This window comes from Ceratosolen solmsi, unplaced genomic scaffold (genome assembly GCF_000503995.2).
Source record: "Ceratosolen solmsi marchali unplaced genomic scaffold, CerSol_1.0 scaffold56, whole genome shotgun sequence".
Classification (NCBI taxonomy): domain Eukaryota; kingdom Metazoa; phylum Arthropoda; class Insecta; order Hymenoptera; family Agaonidae; genus Ceratosolen; species Ceratosolen solmsi.
In genome coordinates, this window is record NW_011948425.1 from 6,565,922 (window position 1) to 6,582,613 (window position 16,692).

The window sequence follows — 16,692 nt, forward strand, 5'->3', positions numbered from 1 at the left end:
TATTCTTAAAAATAAGTTCTAATTGTATGAAAAGTAATTTATTGAATATTTATTACACTAAACACATATCGGTAATTATCTTAATTCCATACCATATTTTTACTGCTTAACTTTATATGAACTTTTCATCAATAATTATTTCTAACTTCTGTGGTAAGAAATCTGCTTGGCGTATTTTGGATTTCTCTTTATATTAACAACAAATTACACAGTTTAGAAATTTAAAAAATAATGCAATGATTTAAAATTTAATTTAAAATTTTGTCTATAGAAGTAAATAGACTAAATTATTACGCATTTATTACTTGTATGATCTGTACGTTAATTAAAGTTGTTGATTATAGGTACTCTTGTGGTCATCATTAGAATGTATTGATCAAAACATCAAATCTGAAAAGAAATAAAATAATTATTCTTTATATGTTAATCTAAATTGCGTATATTGAATCCATATAATGATTAAATGCAAATGTTGAATAATACTATTTCAGAAAAGTTTTACACCAACGCGTCAAGATAATTTATTTCAATAATTTGCACGGGATATTGCATAGTTATAAAAAATCATTTAGAGAACATGTCACAATCAGTGGAAACGAAGAAAGTATTTATTAGACATAGTTAGTCTCTAAGTCCCATGAATATTTAAACAATTTTCAAGCCAAATATGTTTGGCTTTGGATTTATCAACCGATTAATGAGACTGACTGTGAGTGAAAAATTTTCCAAAGACCATCGTAGTCGCTCAAATTCATTTAATTTTCTCATATAATAAATACGTTCACGATAGGAGATATACCCACAAAAGAAAGGAAAAAAAGAGGAGATTATCGGAGGAGAAAACAATAATTTCCAAATTATTGACTAATTTTATATGACAATGAAAGATGAAAGATCATCAGTTGCTAATAGCTTCGTCCATTCGACTATGTACTTGGTTCGCCCTTCGGCAACCCCTCGAAACATTAATAAGCCGTGACATTAATTTGCCAACCTACCTATCAGCTTATAACTATTCAGGATCTTGATTGCGGAGTTCTAGATTTTGATCTGCGTGGAGTTCGGCTTTTGGACGGAGACCTTGACTTACTCAAAGACTTTGGACCCCCGTTTCCGCTCCTGCTGCGTGATCGGCTGCGTGAGGATGAGCGCGAGTAGCTGCGCTTAGTGCGTTGCCTCGAGCGGGACCGTGATTTTGAGCGCGATCTGGAGAAAGACCTAATGAATAAATTCCTTAATATTATATCAGCTAACTGTGAGCGTGTGCCTGTTTCCAAAAACTTCAATTCTCTTACTTTTATTAATTGCTTTCGTAATATCGGAAATATGAATTTGTATCAACGTAATTTTTCAGTCATTTAGCATTCAACATGAAGGTTTATTATGTAACACGGTAAAATTAAAAGCAGAGCTCTAGAGATGTATTTAGCGTTTCTCGCGTCATATCCATTTTATGATCGCACAAAACTCCTCTCCCTATCATACCTAAATATGATAAACTGTATGTTAACTAAAATGTACAAATGTAACCAATATCCAATATACATAAACATATACATACGTATACATATGTGTGTGCGGATGTATAAATAAATAAATAAATATGTGCGTGTATCTATATATGTATATATGGATTTAGCGTTTCTTATTTATCTCGGGAAAGAAAAAAAAAAAATAAAAGTAATAAAGCACAAAAAAGAAAAAAAAAAAAGAAAAAAAAAAGAAAACAATAACCAATTCTTCAATTTTTGTATGACTAGATAAAAAAGTAAGTACAACACGCGAGTTTTTGTTTGTTTTTGTAAAAGAAAATGGAAAAAAAACGAAGAAAAAAAAAATGAAAACCAGAGAAAAATTGTCAATTAGCAGACCATTACTTACATGTATTATCACATTAGAAGAATATATATAAACATTTGACGCACATGGCTCTACTCACATTAATTAAATCATTATGACATATTACGGTACTGTTCAAAGCTTTTTTTTTTCTTTAATTATTCACATACATGTACCCCAGACTAGTCAATATGAACTCGGTGTTCTTTGATTTTGTATACCTATATTAGAGGCTGCGTGAATACGCGCGGAAGAAAGGGTAGCAGAGCAGATTGTCAAAATCGCGTGATATTCAGACGTGTGGACGAAGAGAGTGTAGGCAATAAGAGCAGATGATCGCTATGTATTTATACGATGATCAGGCACAAACATCGAGCTGAACGAAGTCACGAAGAAGCGGACAGAGCCGTAGCGCAGCGGAGTGCCGTCGTTAGAAGAACCGAAGTGCCCCTCTCGCATATTCTCGCTGAATGACTCTTTCGCTCTCTTTCATTTTCTTATTCTTTGTTCAGTGTCTCGTAGTGCAGAAGTAAACCCAAAGTAGGTAGGTGCTCTACACGCTGTAACTACGCAGAGTGCATCACAAAGTGAACCCAAGTCGATTAGGCGAATCTCGCGCGAGTATCTCTCTGTGCGACATCGCATAGTCACATGCGAATGCCGGTTCAGCCGCACCTCCTACAAATAATGGGCAGGATTACATAGACGACGTTCTTTGGCATTTTAAACAGTTCGTCAGTTTTATTTTATCTCTTACGGAATTTATTTGCCTTTACTCATAAGCCTTTTTATTTAATTTTTTTTTTTTTTTTTTTTTTTAAAATCATCTATTGACATACACTGATGCAGTAGCATAAAGGTTTCATAGCGTTCACGAGTCTTTAATACGTTGCTGCTCTCTTTAGAGAGTGAGTATGCGACAGAGAGAAAGAAAGAGAGGGAGGGAGGGAGGGAGGGAGGTAGGTAGGGAGGGAGAGAGAGAGAGAGAGAGAGAGAGAGAGAGAGAAGCGATTTGGTTTATAGGTAAGCCACTAGGAAAATAAAAAAAAAAATGAAATAAATATAAAAGTTCAATCTCACATTTTGGCTTCAGTGTGCCAAACTTACTACGACTAAGGAAATCCAGCCAACTCCTTTGTTAAAGTAGCTGCGAATAGCGAGTTAATAAATTAAAACACATTATTGAGCTTCAATCCATCAATGATCCAGGCAAACAATAATGTAAATCTGTGAACCTTTATGCTACTATGAAATTCTATATTACATTGATCACTTTGCATATGCGTTATTTCAAGGTTTATGACATTTCCTAAAAAAAAAACAAAAATCAGTTGTATTGTATTGAATATACATACTTACATATGCACCTACACATGCTAATAGAAATGTGCAAATATGCATATGCATATGCATATATATATATTTATATGCGCTATGTATGTGAAGTAAGTATATAATATGCGCTCATACATGCACAAGCGCGTATGCACAAACACACGAACATGCATGTATATATATATATATATATATATATATATATACACATACGTGTTCTCGTACGCGGAAATGTGTGCGTGTGCACACGCGCTCGCGTTCCCGCGCGTGTATATTTATTTAACACGTACAGTGCAGAACCATTACGTTCGTCTCTTAATAGTTTTCAGTAAGTTTAATCACACAATGCCTGTTATTACAATTAATAGCAAATAAAGAAGTTTGTATAAATGTGTGGATGTGCAATTGTGTCTATACAAACCTGCGCCTTCGGGAACTTCTCTGCCTTGAGCAATCCCGAGCGTAATGGCCACGCTCACCGCAGTCGTAGCACCTGTCTTCAGGGTGAAAAGGCCTGCCACCTGCCGCACCTCTCCTCGGCGGTCCTCTATCCCTCGAGCGCTTGCCATTCGACAGCTCGACTCGCGCCCGCCGCCCGCAGACGGTGCGCCCGTCGAGGCCCTTGACCGCGTCCTCCGCGTCCCTCGCGTCCTCGAACTCGACGAACGCAAAACCCGGCGGATTCCTGGCCACCCAGACGTTCTTCAGCGGTCCATAGTGTGAAAATGCATCCTCGAGCTTCTCCTTGGTAGCGCTGCTGCCCAAGTCGCCGACGTAGACCTTGCAGTCCGATGGGTAACGGGACATCTGAATAAAAGGTCAAGGGCCACGCCAATGATTCGAGATATTATCAATGGGGCGAATGTGGCAGCGGAAAGTCCGCTAAGCGCGCGGCACGTCAGGGCGCTGGGGGCGTCACACCCATTGCTCGCTTGGCCGAGGATTCTCGCAACGATAAAACGAAGATCGATATCGGGCCTTGCGACGCGCCCCGTTGTCGTGCCGTGTAAAATCACGCCACGCGCGCGAGCTTGTAACGACGCGTCGTCGCTCGTCGTTGGGCTCGGCAGTTTCTCTCGATAAGGTGCGGCTTCGATGGAGACAGAGTGAGTGAACGAGGGAGAGACAGGGAGAGAGAAAGAGAGAGAGAGAGAGAGAGAGAGAGAGAGAGAGAGAGAGAGAGAGAGAGAGAGGGAGGGAGAGCGACAGGGTGATAAAGAGTGTGTGTGTGTGAGAGAGAGAGAGAGAGAGAGAGAGAGTGAGAAAAAAGGCGATAATAAAATAATAACACACGGATGTAATAAATGAAGGGAGAAAAGAAGGAACGTCGGCAGGAAGGAATGAAGAGCGGAAGACTGGTGGAAGAGGAGAAAGAGAGGAGGAGGAGGAAGAAAAGTAAAGATGAAGGGAACGGGCGTTTAACAAAAACCACTACTCACCTTATTCATAACAGCTAAGATTACTGTTCGATGCGAGTTTGCACACGATCACTTGATGCGGATAATATTTCCTTCCAAATCTTAACTTAACTGGTTTATTATTGCGTAGCGCCGTGGCAGCGCGTCTTTACGAATTCTAGTTCCAGATTTCCACTTTCCAGCCGTCCAACTGAGTCAGAGACAATATCGACGTCGGTCGTCGTTCGCTTGGCGAGGATCTTGCACGAGATGATATTCCGTTTCCACGGTTCCTCACCCTCGGCGCCCCCTCATTGCGCTCAATCAATAAAATGGCGGCGACTCGAAGAGTCAGAGGGACTCGAGCGCCACTCGGATGCTCGCGGCGAGGGGCCGAAGCTACCGAAAAGCTGCTGTCGCCACCGCCGCCGCCGCCGAGGCGAGACACTTGCCGAGCAAGCACCAATCGGTAGAATTACGATCGACTGTCATGGGCTGATGAGGTGGGGTAAGGGCGGGGGTGGGGGACGGGGGTATTGGGTAGTGCGGACCGGGAGCAATTGCTTCGGCGGAGAATCGTCGTAGCTGGTCAGCGGACATCCCCGCCGCTTGACGTCGGCAATGTAAATCCGGCGCGTCCCGCATCGCCAATCGTTTACTTTTATTTATCTCGTCCGCGCGCTACGCCGACGTCTCCGTGGTGGTACTCGGTAGCGGCAAGTCGTGCGCGCCGTCAGGTACGGGGTGGGGTGGTACGGGAAAGAGCACGGCTATGCGGGGTAAGGAGGAGAAGGTACGTCTTTGCCGTACGCAAATGCTCGCGTATAATAACCTTATCCTCAAGCGTCGGACGTTCGCGGTGCGCATAAACTCGATGGTAACGGCGGTCACGGCGGTATCACTCGGGCTCTGGGGTAGGGTGAAGAGAGAGAGAGAGAGAGAGAGGTAGAGCCGAGCGCTGCTCGGCACAGCGGCTGCTGCGCGATCGCTCGACTCTCGTCTGTCTCGTTTCGCTACTTGGCAGCCGTAGCCGTTGGCCCCTAAGCACTATTGCCCTGTGTTACCCCCTCATGGACTTCCAAGTACTCCGCTGGGAGCAGCGGTTATTCGCCGATGCAAGCCAATCTGTCGCGGGGCAGTAGGGGCCGGGGTGTCCGAGACCAGTCGCAGTGGCTCGGTCCGTGTCCCGGAAGCCCCGCGTGGCCCGTTGGATTAAAAGGCAGTTCGACGTGGTGACGGCGATAGGGACCAGAAGAAGTCTGTTGCCTGTGGGCGATGGACTATCCCCGCGTTTCCTCTACTCATTCTTTTGGATCGTTCGCGAAGCGCGACCACTATTTATCTACGCCCATGTAAATTTGGTGCGCGAGCACCAGCGAGCGGCGGAAACACAGCGAACCGAACGCGGAGAAGGATCACGATAGAGAGAGAGAGAGAGGGAAGGAGTAAGAGAGTGGGCGCGCACTCATTAAGTCCGCGACGTGGATGAACGGGGAGGGAGGGACTTTTTAAAGAATCGCGCACGCGCCCGCGTGTTTGCGGGACGTCGGGCGAATGCGCCGCGGCGCGCGTCCGAGTAGTTTTCCAGTGCAGCCGCCGCCGTCGTCGAGTCTTCCGCGTAGCGCCGAAGGCACCGCTGTGCCATTTGCCAGTGTGGGTGCGCGCGCGCGCCCGTGCGTGTGTATGCTCATTCACAACTCACGCACGCTGCGCGCACCGTCTGCTTTCCATTGCCTCCGGTTTCGCTACCAGTTAACTCCCTAACTTCCCTCAACCCGTTTTTCCCATCACCGTCGTCATCGTCATCGTCGTCATCGTCGTCATACTCGTCCTCGTCCTCGTTCTCGTGCTCGTTGTTGCCGTCGTTGTTCACGCCGCCGCCACTCGACCCCGTCGCGGAGGTGTTGTCAGTGGTAGTGGTAGACACGAGGCGGCGCCTCCCTGTGTGCGTGCGTCAAGCGAGTTCAACATCGGCGGCGGCTGAATCCCTCCTCCCTCTCTTCCTTCCAGCTCATTCTCTTTCTTTCTCTGTCGCGCGCGCGCGCTCGCGCATATACACAATGTTTCTCGCTCGCTCTCTCTAGAGCGCGCGCACAGACGGTCCCAGGCAATATGTAATCGTACGGGCCTCTCGCTCACGCTCAGTCGCCGCCGAATATACACATTGCACGCGTGCGGGCTCCGGCTCCTGTCGCTCGCGCCGCTCAGCCAGCCCAATTCTTTTTTTCGTTGGCCTCCGTATCGCGATCCCCTCCTCCCTGTCGTCTTCGAACTCCGGTGGAGGGCCCGCGCGCGTTCCTGTTTTGGTGCCTGTCGGTGTGTGCCCGCGGCCTCCCCCGGTGAATGAGCGGCTGGGACGGGCGCGCGCGCGCGCACGCATATGACGTCAAAACAGAAACCGGAGTGCCGCCGCTGCCCCACCGTAAGGAGCCGTGATGCGAGCGCGCCGTACGGGCCATGAGTGCTGCGTTATTTTGACAGTGCAACCGGGGACTGGCAAGGAGTGTGTGTGTGCGCGCGCGGGAGGGAGGAGCATCGCCGAAGCATCAAGACCACCAATAGTAGCGTCAACGACAACGGCAACGGCAACGGCAGCGGCAGCTTTACCAGCGGCGGCATCTCCCCCGTGCACGATGAGTGCGAGGGACGAGGAGCACGATTCCTGCGCTGGCGAGCCTGAGAACGCGCTGCCCCTGCTCCAGGAACTCGCCGACCTGCCCTGCACGTCCGTACAGCAAAAGCTCAATCGCTACGTAAGTTCATCAGACGCTCGCACGCGCCCACCTCCCTTTTTTCCTTTAATTCGTTCCTAGCCGCCTCCGCTGCCTCCGCCGCCTTCTCTTCCTCCTCCTCCTCCTCCACCACCACCACCACCACCACCCCCACCACCACCACCACCGCTACCGCCACCACCGTCACGAGTTTCGCCTCATTTCTTCCGCCGCCGCCAACTCATTCTCATTCTCCTCCTCCTGTTTTCCCGTCTCTTGGTTGGATTCCCGCGCCATGCTCCGGATAGTCGATTGGGGGATGGCGGAGGAACGATCACGATAATTGAGAGGCGAAGGGGGGACGGGAGGGCGCGCATTGGAACCAGCTGGACCGAGTGCTAGCTTTTCCGTTGTTATGTACACACGAGTTTGTTATCCTTTTACTCCCCCTCAGTGCACGAGTGCATTTTTCGGCTTTTTCATTTCTACGTTAACTTTGATTTTTGTTAGGTTTTGCTTTTCTACTTCCCGTCTCGAAGAAAACAGAAAGCACCTTACGCGCGCGCTCCCGAATCGCCACAATACACGGGAATCTTGAATTATAGAATACACGGATTTGCAATTACATAGATGTGCAAATATGGGTTTTGCTTACGAGGAGTTATGTAATGCATCGAGGAAGGAAAAAGAGGGTGAAGGAGGGAGGTATAGAGGTATAGAGGTATAGAGAGAGAGAGAGAGAGAGAGAGAGAGAGAGTGCGCGCGCGCGAGTTTATTTGTGTGTGCGTGTGTGCGTGAAGGGAGTGGGAGGGCGAAAGGGGGAGGGAGGTAGAGCGCACGCGAAGAAGTTTAAGAGTCGTGGGATTTTTCCGCAATGCGAATAGCTCGACGAGCTTGCCTTTATCACTTTTCATTTTTCTTCGCGTGCTCATCAAATATGTACACACACGCGCATAATAAGCGTCAGTGGGCGCGTGCGTGCATGCATGCATCTGTTTTCCTGCTACACCCTTCCCAGCAACTTTTTTTATCTTGTTGAAGAACTCTTATTTGTTTACTTCTTGAATGTGATGGCGGCGGCGGCGGGATATTACGCTCGTCATACACAATTCAAAACGAGCGCACTGCTTTTCTTTTATCCTATTCGCCTCCTCTTTTGTATTGTTTCAGTTTCAAGATGCAACTGGTGCGAAAATATCGTTCCTGTCACCCGTACGCAAGGAAACCGAGGAAATGGTCATTCACGTTGTAGGCGAGAAAATACTTGAGCAAGAATTGAGGTTTCCAGTAAGCCACATAGAATACTCTAAAGCTTTTACTTATGCACTTATATTACGAAATGTAAACCGCTTAAGCACGTTTCATTACTTAGCGCCTGGAGAATCGCTCTGAGCAATAAATCTACTTGATAGCATTAATAAAAGAATCTCTACAGTTACTATTTTACTAAAGTAAAGCGTCTTCTATTGACGCGCTTATTTTTCTCGTCAAAAATAAACTTAATATTATCTTATTCAAATTTTAACTCTTGTACAAAATATATATATATATATATATATATATATATATATATATATATATGAAAAAAAAACTACAAGTCACATTTCGAGTTTAGATCTCATTCATAGAAGCGCGTTTAAAGAGATACACATGATAATCGGGATCCCTATCAATTTTTCTGATATTCTAATTCGAGTGAGAGTCCAATAAACTACATAAACGATGGTTTTCAATCATCTTTGTATAGCATATAAACTATGATAAAACGTATAATAAAATATTACGCGCGTGCGTGCGCCTATGTTGCTTAATAATTTATTATCGATAGTTGAAAAATGGAAAAATAATCTTTTTTTTTATCTCTCGAAGTATTAAGAATAAATGGATGGTAATTTTTTTTTTCTTTTCATCAAAGGGCTTTATGATGTCATTTTCATTCCATTTCTTCTAGATTCCTGTTACATTAAAATTTAAAGTATAATTTTGTAAAACTGGAAAACTCCAATGGTACAATAAAGCTCCATGAAAAATGCGCATTATTGTTTTGTAATAATCGTCTAGGGAAATATTTTAAATATTTTAGTTTATATTAAATATTTTTGAATATTCTGAAATTGCGACTATTGCACAATGACTTGCTTTAGATTTAAATAATCGCTACAAAATGAAATAATAATGTCGAATATTAAAAAGGGGCTAAAATTTCTAAAAGGAGAGATGCAAGATCAGACGACAATTTCATCAGAGTCAATCTTGTGAGGTAATGTCAGACATTTACTTGGAATTTCGTATTGTTCGTACCTTCTTTTCTCGCTATTTTTTTACATTACTCAACACTTTTGTAGTTTTATTATCTCACATTCATTTGTTTTGGCAGCCCGTTTACACACACACGGGTGCAAATAAAATTCGTCTGTCGCATAAAATACACATAGAGACGCGCGTTCGCGCATCTTTTTTTTTTTTTTTTTTTTGTATTAGCAATACAAATTTCATGCCGATAATTCGATAATTTCTTGCGTTTATCGTACGTCGTCGCCAGGTGGTGGTGAATTAATGCTTGTTTAGCTCACAGAAATTAAGCAATGGATCGTGAAAGTCCGATGGTGAAGTACGACGTCGATATGTAATTTTGATTATCCAGAAATCGTCCTCTTATATTTTAAATGCTTTATGGAGATTTGCAATGAGCAGTCGTTGTATATTAAAACTTTTAATTTTCATTTTATATAAATCGTTCTGGAGAATAATTTCGTCTTATGAAAACTACTTATATAACCAGTTCAATTTTAGCAACCTCCTTTCTTATTTATTTTAAATTTAGCAAAATTTAAATGGTTAAAAAAAAAATGAAAGATCGGAGACGAAAATTATCAAATCTAATATTACATTTATAAAGGATAAATTTGTCAATTTTAATAAAATGTGATTTTTAGAAAATTATTCATTAAGAGCGATGTTAGTTTTTAAAAATGAAATACAAACTATTTTTTTTTTTTTTTTTTTTTTTTTTTTTAAAAGGTTTTAAAAATTTAAAGACGCATTTCAGGTTATACTGGAACATCCTTATTCTTCGTGTTTTGGCAAAGAGCATTTTCATTGAAAAGTATTTACAAAATATTTATAATACTTACATATTCTTCGATAAATATGAATCGAATAAAAATAACAATGACAATAAATACAAAAGAATAATATTGGCAGGCAACTTTTGTATTATATTTTTAAAAAACTATTTGTAATATTTTGGTAATTTTACATGCCATTAAATATATTTGCAGAGATTTTTTTATTTAATTTAAAAAAATTAATCATAGTTTGCAATACTTATGCCTATTTATTGATTTATTTATCGACTAATTCAAATATTTATATATAATTAGTGAGTGAAATTTACGAATAATAATTATGACAGACAACTTATTTCTTGTAAGTGAATAAGATGATTTTTAGCATATGTAATTATTCCATTTTTATTGTTTAACGTTTGTCTGCGTATTTCTCAATGGAACACAATTAATAATTTACACAAGTTTTGCTAAATCAGTTTGACATGTTTTGAAATACTCGTCAACTTATAATGAACAGAATTTTATTTACCGTTTATGTCTGGCTTAACTTAAAATATGCATTTTAAGTAGATTTACGATAAAAAAAATATATATCATACTCCAACTATGGAAACTAATATAATTTAATGAATCGATCACGGCTCTGAATATTCATTCGTTTATAATGAGATAAAAATATGTAGTCCAAAGTAAAGTGTGTTGAAATTTCAATTATACGTGCGATCGAATATCGATTATGTGTTTCTATATGTTCGGTCTTAAAATATTGTGAATATTGCAATGATTGCGGGAATTCAATAAGATATTTCCAACTCCCGTCCAAATCATCGAAAATAATCTTTTAATCTTATTTATTTAACGCTGCAATAGATTTGACGCTTTCCATATTTTCACTATTATGCTTTCTACTTTTCTTCTAATATTAACGCTTATGTAGTTTGAAAATGAATTTCAATTTCGAAACTTTTAATAGTTCACGAAGAATTCACATGTGTCTTAATTCAAAAGTATGATTAATGAAATATAATTGATTGTGGAAGATTTATCTTGCGCCAATGAATATTAAAGAAAGTGACCGTTAATACATTCTTTAATTTACTTGTTAGATTACACGCGCACAGCAAAAAGCTTTTTTTCTCATTTTAGTTATCTTGTCTTACATATTCATTAAAATATAAGTAAGTGAGCAAGCAAGGGAACTGTCGAGCAATGCGACCTGAAGTATAGGTTTGCCACCAAATGCCTGTACTTGCAGAAGTTGATTTACAAACGACCGCAAACCAACGGTCAACGATCTTCGTAAATCACGATTAGCGTATGACTTTTACAAATTGTTTTCTAATAATTGAGTGCATTACTTGTATAAGATTATTTCATTATCTACGCTTATGCCTATAAACCCGAAGTTTGGCCTTAAAGAATTTTAATTGAATTTTGTAACGGTAAAAATGAATAAAAATGAGGTAGAAGAAAGTAATATGGAAAACAATGTACATTACAGTTAAAGGAAATCTTTATTTTCAACTCATATTGCGGTTTTTTTGTCGCCTTTAAACCGTTTATTTTTTAAACATATTTTAGAATGTGATAATAAAAATGACATGACAGTTGCACGTGCATATTTAACTTTACTATAAGATAGAAAACCTTCTAAAATATTATATTTACAATGTAATAAAAATTTATAACTTCTAATTTCGTTCAAATATTAAATTCAATCTTACCGAATAAATTTTGATAAATTCTGATTGTTTTTTTTTTTTTTTTTTTATGTAAATCACGAACTGTGCAACACGTTTTTTTTTAACAAAAATTATAAACTTTTTATCACAATGCGTTCGGATTATTGATATTGCATTAAACAATTTCTAGTAAATATTATTAGAAATTATATAAGCAAAATAATATTCGTTATAAAATCACGATTATATAAGAGTTAATTACTATGGCCTTTTTTTAAATTTTTCTTATGTAACAAAGTATGGCTCTAGATTACATTGATGTCATTAAAAAAAAAAAATCTTCCAGAGCGAAGATTCCATAACGTAATACTAAGAAAATATAAATTGTGACTTATGACTTGTTTTCATGAGGGCGACAGAAGCGTCAATTTAACAGGTTCAGGGTTACGAAGAAAACGAATGTATTTCATAAGCTTTGCTTTATTGCACAATAATAAAAAGAAGATGAGAAAAATACCGACAAACACACAAAAGTCATCATAAATCATATTTTTCGTATTTCTCGTCGCGCGCTAATGAAGAAAGCAAAAGGGGCAAGCGGAGATTGCCCGAAAAATTGTAAAATTTAATTAACTGGTAAGCTAAGAAAATGTAATTGCGAGTTTCTCCGGTGAAACATGATTCACTCACGCACGTAATTCCCGGCGCGTCAAGTCGAACGAGAGCGCGCGTACGTACGCGCCGAGAAAGAAGGAGAGAAAAAAATTGTCTCGTGTGTTTACTTTTCAGCAATCAATATTTAACATGCGGAGTCGTTGCTCGAATCAGTGAAAAAAATTTAATCGCGCGATAGATTGGCCGGGGTGGGGAGGTGGCGCCTTTTATTGCGGCGATCGTTCCATCGCCCGAGTCCGAAGAAGCGGCGACGATGTGAATCAGCTGGGTGTCGTTGTCAGCGAATCGGTTTGCGCAAGTCACATACAAGCGCGCAGATATTCCGTGGATAGTGGAAAAGCTCGGATGTGCCATAATTTACGTATTCGTAGAGTCTTATCCAAAATTAAAACGCGAGTGGCGCGAGCTAATGTCTCGGCCATAACCTGGACTCCATCATTGAGATCATCTTTTCATTTTTCCTCCATTAATCTAACGCACAAATTATTTAACGAGATTTAGGTAGTGAATAAGTGTTCATACCTTACCGCAATTGCTTCAAATAACGTTCGACACAGGCATCAATTGTGACGTATATGTGTAACACTTTCCAAAGCTAATCGACGTATTACTTCTGTTTTGACTTTGTTTGTTTTGTTTTGTTTTCTTTTTCTTTTTTTACTACGCTCATATTTTATCATTATATGACGCATTTTCATGTAAATTTCCATATATTCCAGATGAGGATTAAGATGCATGACCCGCAGGTATGGCACTCTTCTTTTCAATACATAATTGAATGTAATACAATAATTTTTTAAAAGCTTGAATGGGAAAGCAAATATTGGTATACGTGTATATATACGTGTATTCATAAGTTGAAATAAAAATTCCATTCATAACTAGATTAGTTTGAATTCTTTTAACAAAGTTTTGAAACACGTTTCCTATACTATTTCTCTCGAGATAATCGTGCAAATTTAATGCAAAAAATGAGTATGTCAGATACACGCGTATATATATATATATATATATAATTCTTCAAGTAGATCATTTTTTTTATTGAAAACTATTTTAGAACAAATACGAAAATTAAAAAGGTATAGATAGTAGCAGCTTTAATATCTTAAATTGATTAAGTCGATATCTTAATACATTTTTAATTTATCCGCAATTAAATCAATAACTGAATATAAAAATAAGATATTAAAATTGTAAAGTATTAATTTTTACATTATTTCTTATTTAAATGGACAGGTAGCATTAAGAAATATAAATTTGATCTATTTTAGGAAATGCTTCATTGTTGTTTAGTTTAATTCATAATTCTACTAATCATAAAGGATGTGTGTTTGGCTAAGCAAAATATTAATAAAATTCTCCATATTGCAATTTTATTATCATACATTAAGAAATCAAAGTTTTTTTAATCGTTCGGAAAATTAATTAAGTTCATTAAGTGAAAAAAAAGTGCGGGAGAACTGGTAGTTTTATTGATCTTCAAATGCAAATATAAAAATTATCGAGCGGAATTATCTTTAGAATTTGGCATTTTATGAAAAGAATTTGTAAATATTTGTAGAGAGTGTAGAAAAATTTAAGTTGAGCAAAGTCTACAAACTCTTGTAATTTATGAGCGTGATTTTTATAATTTTTATACTATATCGTTAATTCTCTTGCGGCACATATTTAACAGAAATTTATCAGTTGTAAACTAGTCCGATAATCAACTAGAGAATGGAGTTTTCAACCTTGAACTCCTTAAAAAGCAGCGGAACGATATTATGAAATTTGTATTCGAGGCGTAATTACAATAAGATGTGCATAGATAAAACGATGCATCGATAAGAGTTTCGTGGTGAAACCGACCTCCAACGCGTAACAGTCGCGTCCCGCACAAATTTTCCAAGCATCCAATGCCCCTCGCCACCGTCTTCCCAGTCTCCCGCCGCCACTGTCCTCTCGCACCCGCCCCGCCCCGTTACTCGTCGCCTCATTTCTACTCTTTCTCAATGAATGCTCTTCCATTTTGTCCCTTGGCAATGCAGATAAGGAGCGATGGCTTGCAGCGAGCTATGGCGAGCGGCCAGTCCCGCAGGGAACGCGTCGCCGACCTGGGCCCGGACCTCCTGGCGACCCTCGGCCTCGTCGTCTCGCCTTTGCCGGATGCCTACCTCTGCGTGCCGGTCCAGCATCCGATAAAGCACCAAGTGGCCCTCGTCGTCTATCTCGTGGGCTTTGCCGACGAAGCAGCGAGCGCCGAGCTCGTCTGCACGAAAATAGTCCAGGAATGCTTCAGGCAAGTATAGGCGCCTAAGTGTGAGCACGCGCGCCTGTGTGCACACTTGGGGAATTGTTCCCCGCGCGCGCACACTCACACACACACACACACACACATATATATATATATATATAGAAGAATCGCGTTTGGCAATGACGCATGAACCCCACACGGTATGCGTGCGCGTGCTTTAGCGTGGCGACCGACTGCGACATGGGGGGAAGAAGGGTCGGAGGGTATACGGTGAGGCGGGAGGAGGATGAGAAGGGGGGCGGAGAGAGAGGTATCATCGATGACGACGAATTTCTTTCTCGCGTCATTTTTCTTTTTCTTTTTGTTTTAGGCTTTTTCGGACTCTGTATGTCTACGTTACACCTTGTTCTTCTTAATCTCAATGTGGATGGATGGAGAGAGACGAATAGATAGATAGATAGATAGAGAGAGAGAGAGAGAGAGAGAGAGAGAGAGAGAGGAAGCTAGGTAACATAATACAGCTCGCAAAATATATTGTCGGTGAAAGGGAGGATCGCGCGGGGAATTGCGCGAAATAATGGTTTTCTTGGAAAATATACACCTTCTTGAAAAGAGCCTAATCAGTTATTCCACCATCTCTTTTTACCGTGCAAGTCGACAAGAAGGAATAAATGAGAGTGAGTGGGGCCACGAGAAAGAGACAAGGAGGGGGGGGGGGGAAGTCGAAGAAGGGGGATAGGCAGACTGATAGGCACAGATATACAGAGAAGAGTAGAGAAATTTTTCATAGGTCGATGAGTACGTGTGTAGTATGTACACGCAGGTATTATCATGTACGTATAGACAGATCGATACGGATGAGTAGGTGCTCGTATATATTAGAGGGCATGATTTATAATAGGCACAATGTTAAATTGAAGTATAAAATAGTAGGATTGAGAATTTGAGATGTTAATGGAACTTTGCTCTATTTGCAAAATTTACATTTTATAATGTTTAATTTTTCACCTCAAATTTCACTTTAATTTTTTAAGGTTACGACAAAAATATATAATCTAAAAATAATTGAAATAAGAGCTTTTAGACGACCGCTTAATTTGAATTATATTTTTAATTACTTTTATTAATATTAATTTTTTGTTATTGTGATTTTCTTTTAAAAGCATGAAAATCATTAAGTTAGGCTTTACTTGCGCCAATATTTAAGATATTTCTTATTTACTTTTTATTTCGTTTTTAGGAGCAATTTTAAGTTTAAATACAAATTTACTCAACGAATAATGAGTTTTTTCAAGATATAGGTAGAAGCTTTAGTTATGGTAAAAGAATTCATTCATCTCGTGTATGGCACATTTTTTACATTTCATTTACCTTACATAGACAAGTAATTTTTAAATTTCTCGTTCAATTTACTAAAATAGCAAGAACAGCGTTGAAGTTTTTAACGAGTGTTTCTGAAGTATGCAGGAAACGGTAAATTAACAAAATTAACAAAATTAATACGGCAGTTAATAACAAAAATTAATAGGGAAAGTTACCAAGGCATTTATTGAAAGTGTGCTAATAAGCTGTAACGCGTTCTTTTAATTTTTACTTTTAATCGTATAAAATGTAAAATGTTATATTAATTTTACACATACGACGGCTTATTAACATTAGTTCTTTTATTCTATACTTTTATGTCGCGTGTTTGTGCGTTCATGCGTGCGTACGCACATTCAAGCGTGTAAATGACGCGCGCGCGCGCGT

The 16,692-nt window shown here is 40.0% G+C and overlaps 2 protein-coding genes across 5 annotated transcripts in view; one reads left to right on the forward strand and one right to left on the reverse strand.

The window, feature by feature from the left end:
• Positions 1-323: 323 nt before the first annotated feature.
• Positions 324-5,001, reverse strand: LOC105362984 (serine/arginine-rich splicing factor 7). Of its 4 annotated transcripts, none has more exons than XM_011500548.1 (4): positions 4,614-4,990; positions 3,596-3,981; positions 999-1,206; positions 324-390 (listed from the first exon to the last, which is right to left on the reverse strand). In XM_011500548.1, exons 1-3 carry the CDS (start codon positions 4,620-4,622, stop codon positions 1,017-1,019), a joined length of 585 nt encoding a protein of 194 aa, XP_011498850.1. In that variant the 5' UTR covers positions 4,623-4,990; the 3' UTR covers positions 324-390; positions 999-1,016. The 4 variants fall into 4 exon arrangements, with proteins under 4 accessions (XP_011498850.1, XP_011498849.1, XP_011498852.1 ...); XM_011500547.1 differs by having other exon boundaries at positions 999-1,218; positions 4,614-4,988; XM_011500550.1 differs by lacking the exon at positions 324-390 and adding an exon at positions 2,061-2,517 and having other exon boundaries at positions 1,132-1,206; positions 4,614-5,001.
• Positions 4,441-16,692, forward strand: part of LOC105362983 (cGMP-dependent 3',5'-cyclic phosphodiesterase) — a 16,657-nt gene continuing 4,405 nt past the window's right edge. The window contains exons 1-4 of the mRNA XM_011500545.1: positions 4,441-4,569; positions 7,053-7,324; positions 8,453-8,569; positions 14,738-14,988. Of these exons, the coding sequence (XP_011498847.1) occupies positions 4,479-4,569; positions 7,053-7,324; positions 8,453-8,569; positions 14,738-14,988 (731 nt within the window). The 5' untranslated portion in view covers positions 4,441-4,478. The remainder of the gene's footprint in view (positions 4,570-7,052; positions 7,325-8,452; positions 8,570-14,737; positions 14,989-16,692) is intronic.

Coding starts and splice junctions, on each gene's coding strand:
- LOC105362984 (XM_011500547.1), bottom strand. Junction 1,219..3,595: donor AGAAGTTCCCGAAGGCGCAG/GTTTGTATAGAC, acceptor TTTATTCATTAG/GTCTTTCTCCAGATCGCGCT.